The following is a 3,196-nucleotide window of genomic DNA, read 5'->3' as shown; positions in this document are numbered from 1 at the left end:
TTAACCACCCCATTAATTTAAAATCGACTCAATTTTAAGCTAAATTATATTACGTCATCGTTTAAAAAATCCTGAGATTTTAACCACCTCTGTATGCTACACCCCGTCTCCCTAAAACAAATATGGTATTTTTAAACAGTGATCTCAGCCATCGCCATTTTGTAGGCCACCAGATAAAAGGATTTCCACGTTTCATTAAAACAACTCTCGGCGTTACTGTCTTTAAAATGTACTGTTTTCAATTTTTCATCTAATTAAATTGGACTATCGTAATTTGGGCTAATGATCTTAATGTTCATAAACTTAGTTTTTTTTTGTTTTGGCTCTAGTGTAAAAGATTATTAGAGGAATCTTTACCCCTAGCCCATTCCAAGAAACATAGATACTCCTCTAAAAAGTAAATATGAGTATAAATACCAGTCGTAAAAACAATAAATGAGGGTATCACATCGTAATAGGGGGTACGTCCCCAATAAAGTAAGTGACCAACGAGCAACATGCATGCTTACTATTGGCTACTATATTATCGTACGTAACAGAGGTAGAAGTTTCGAGCGACACGCATGGAATTTAAAAAATTACATTTTAGTATTATCAAGTTTTGCGTTTCCACTGCTTTCAGTCGGTATTTTATATAGATAATAATACGGAGCCCGAAAAACGTTCCCAAAAGCTCTAAAAGTGCTCTAATTGTACTAATTGATACTAATTGATACTGATATTAGTTAAGTGTAGAACATGCGATAGCGGCCTTCCAACTGAGGCGAGCGGGTGCGAAGTCGCGTAGCCGCAACCCGCGCATGGGGTGCCCGCGAAGCAGGGCCGCGCGGTATTTGCGGAGGCGGGCCCAGCGCCGAGCTCACCAGCGAGCCGAGGATTGCACTCTCCAGACATACAATCTCTAAATCGCGAGCGAAGGGTTCCGCGGGGGGCGCCCGGCTGGTCATTACTATCGCTACATGTAATTGATAATACAAGCGGGTCCGGCGAAGACAATGTACTGTCGGAATAATTAACAAGAAAAACTAAGATATAGTGTGAAACCAGATTAGGACGTTTTAGAGCACATTTAGATACGTTTTTACCAGCACCATTAATACCTGTTCTTGAAAGCTTTACTTAATTGTACATGTATTAAAAAATTCTCCTCGCTTAAACACATACTCATTTTTAGCGGAGGCTGTATTTTGAAACTATATACAGTAGTGTTAAAAGACTTCGTAATCTTACCCAAGCATGCATGTTCATGTAGATTAGATGGGGGGAGGTAAGCTAAGAGCGTATTCTGTGGTTCTCATGTGTGCAATCAGAATGAGCGATAGTAAACCCGAGCGGCAAGTCCCTCCTGGGATCTCGTGGCTCTGTCCCCCAGTTGATGTCGAGTGGCATGAGAGCTGGGATGCCTTTCGCAAATACATGGAGCGCTACCAAGAGGAGACACACCAGATCTTTCCATAGCGCACGTCCACGTCGGTTCAAAAGAGAAATCGAGAAATTAAGGCGCGAGCAAACCTGAGTGTTAATGCGAAGGACCCAGATGATTCCGGCACGACTAACACAGTTACTGATGAGACGTCGGATCGATTGATCCCTGAGGAGTTCGGAAATTTCTGGATTAAGTTGGTCTGCACTCACGGGTGGAAGCGCAAGAGCCGTGGAAAGGGGATACGAAGGTCGTTTTTCGAGAAGACTACAGGCTGTAAGGCAAACATTAAGGCTGCTGTCGTATGGAACGATGAACACGACACGTTCATGGTACGCGTCACTGACTTTGACGTCAGACACAACCACAATGTGTCTCGCGCTACATTTGAGAACCATGTGTCGAACCGTCGCGTGGAGGATCCGGACATACTGGCATTCGTGGATGAACTCCAAGCTGCTGGTTTTAAGCCGAAGCTAATTATGCAGTTCCTGCGAAAGAAGACAGGTGGGTGCGCTTAACTCAACCCCGAATTATATATAGTGACTGATAGCTTTCTTGTTTTGGACTCCATGTAGGAAAAAATGTGGTGCTTCGAGATGTACACAACATGGTGGCGAGGATGAAGGAGAGACGAAGGGGAGGTGCGACTACTGAAGAGCGGCTGGAGACTGTCTTGCGAGGGATTTGCGAATGTCGTGGAAACCGAGTAACCGTTTACGTCGACGAATCCAAAACTGCACAGACCATCGCGTTGCAGACGAGACAAATGCGGCGCTGGTTCAAGGCTTTTCCTGAAGTGATGCTCATTGACGCGACGCATAACACCAACGAATCGCGCTACAAGCTCTTCTCGTTCATGGTTAACGATGTGTACGGACATGTAAGTAAATGTACCTGACGTTACATCCTATGTGCCTCTAGTTACACTTTTACTGTTTGCGTAGCTTCAGCTACAACATGTACTTGATATGTACAAATTCTTACTTATGAGTTGTTAACGTAATGCTAGGGTCAATACGTACACCACAGTCTCATGGAGAACGAAAGTGCAGAGTGTCTTTCAGATGCTATCGGGTCGTTCAAGTTTAACAACTCTTCGTGGGAGCAAGTCAGGATAATTGTGATTGACAAGGACATGGGTGAATTGAGATTACTAGAAATGGAGTTCCCTGGCGTGAAAGTGATTCTGTGTCCCTTCCATTTGAAGAAGTATATTCGGACCGAGCTGGCAAAGAGCGAGTATGGAGGCCCGTCCAGCTTCGACAAAGACCAAGTTGAAGATGCTATCGATATGATGCGGCTGGCGGTTTCTACGGATGAGTACGTTAAGTATCTGAAGTATCTATACTTCTTGCTGGAAGGTGTTCGTCTTAAACGTGAAGACCCTGTACCTGTGCCTACGCATCCATTTTTGAAGTACTTCATGAAGAACTGATTTTCATTGAAAAAACGATGGGCGCTGTACGCACGTTCGGATGTTCCACATCTAGGCAATCACACCAATAATAGGTACAATTTCTTGCGCTATAGGTTCTAGACTCACCTTTAACTGTGTTTTTGCCTGGTGGTTTGGTGGTCTGTAGGCTTGAAACATCATGGGGTCATATCAAAGAGGTTCTGAAGCCGGAGATGGCGCTGGATGAGTGCGTAGATACGCTGATGCTCTTGCAAGCAGTAGCAGAGATGGAGTACGGAAAGAAAATTACAGACGTGGGCCAGATGCGTTATGATGGTGCAGATCACGAGCTTGAACAGCTAGCGCGCGAAGTC

The 3,196-nt window shown here is 44.4% G+C and overlaps 1 protein-coding gene across 1 annotated transcript; it reads right to left on the bottom strand.

Moving 5' to 3' along the window:
• Nucleotides 1-725: 725 nt before the first annotated feature.
• PITG_07642 (uncharacterized protein) lies at nucleotides 726-947 on the bottom strand (the record flags this gene model as incomplete). The annotated part of the gene is made up of 1 exon (XM_002904548.1): nucleotides 726-947. The coding sequence occupies one exon, from the start codon at nucleotides 945-947 to the stop codon at nucleotides 726-728; it is 222 nt and encodes a 73-aa protein (XP_002904594.1).
• Nucleotides 948-3,196: the final 2,249 nt, after the last annotated feature.

Source organism: Phytophthora infestans, genomic scaffold, assembly GCF_000142945.1.
Source record: "Phytophthora infestans T30-4 supercont1.11 genomic scaffold, whole genome shotgun sequence".
Lineage (NCBI taxonomy): Eukaryota > Oomycota > Peronosporomycetes > Peronosporales > Peronosporaceae > Phytophthora > Phytophthora infestans.
Note: the sequence above shows the minus strand (reverse complement) of the source record. Positions and strands in the feature narration are given on the sequence as shown.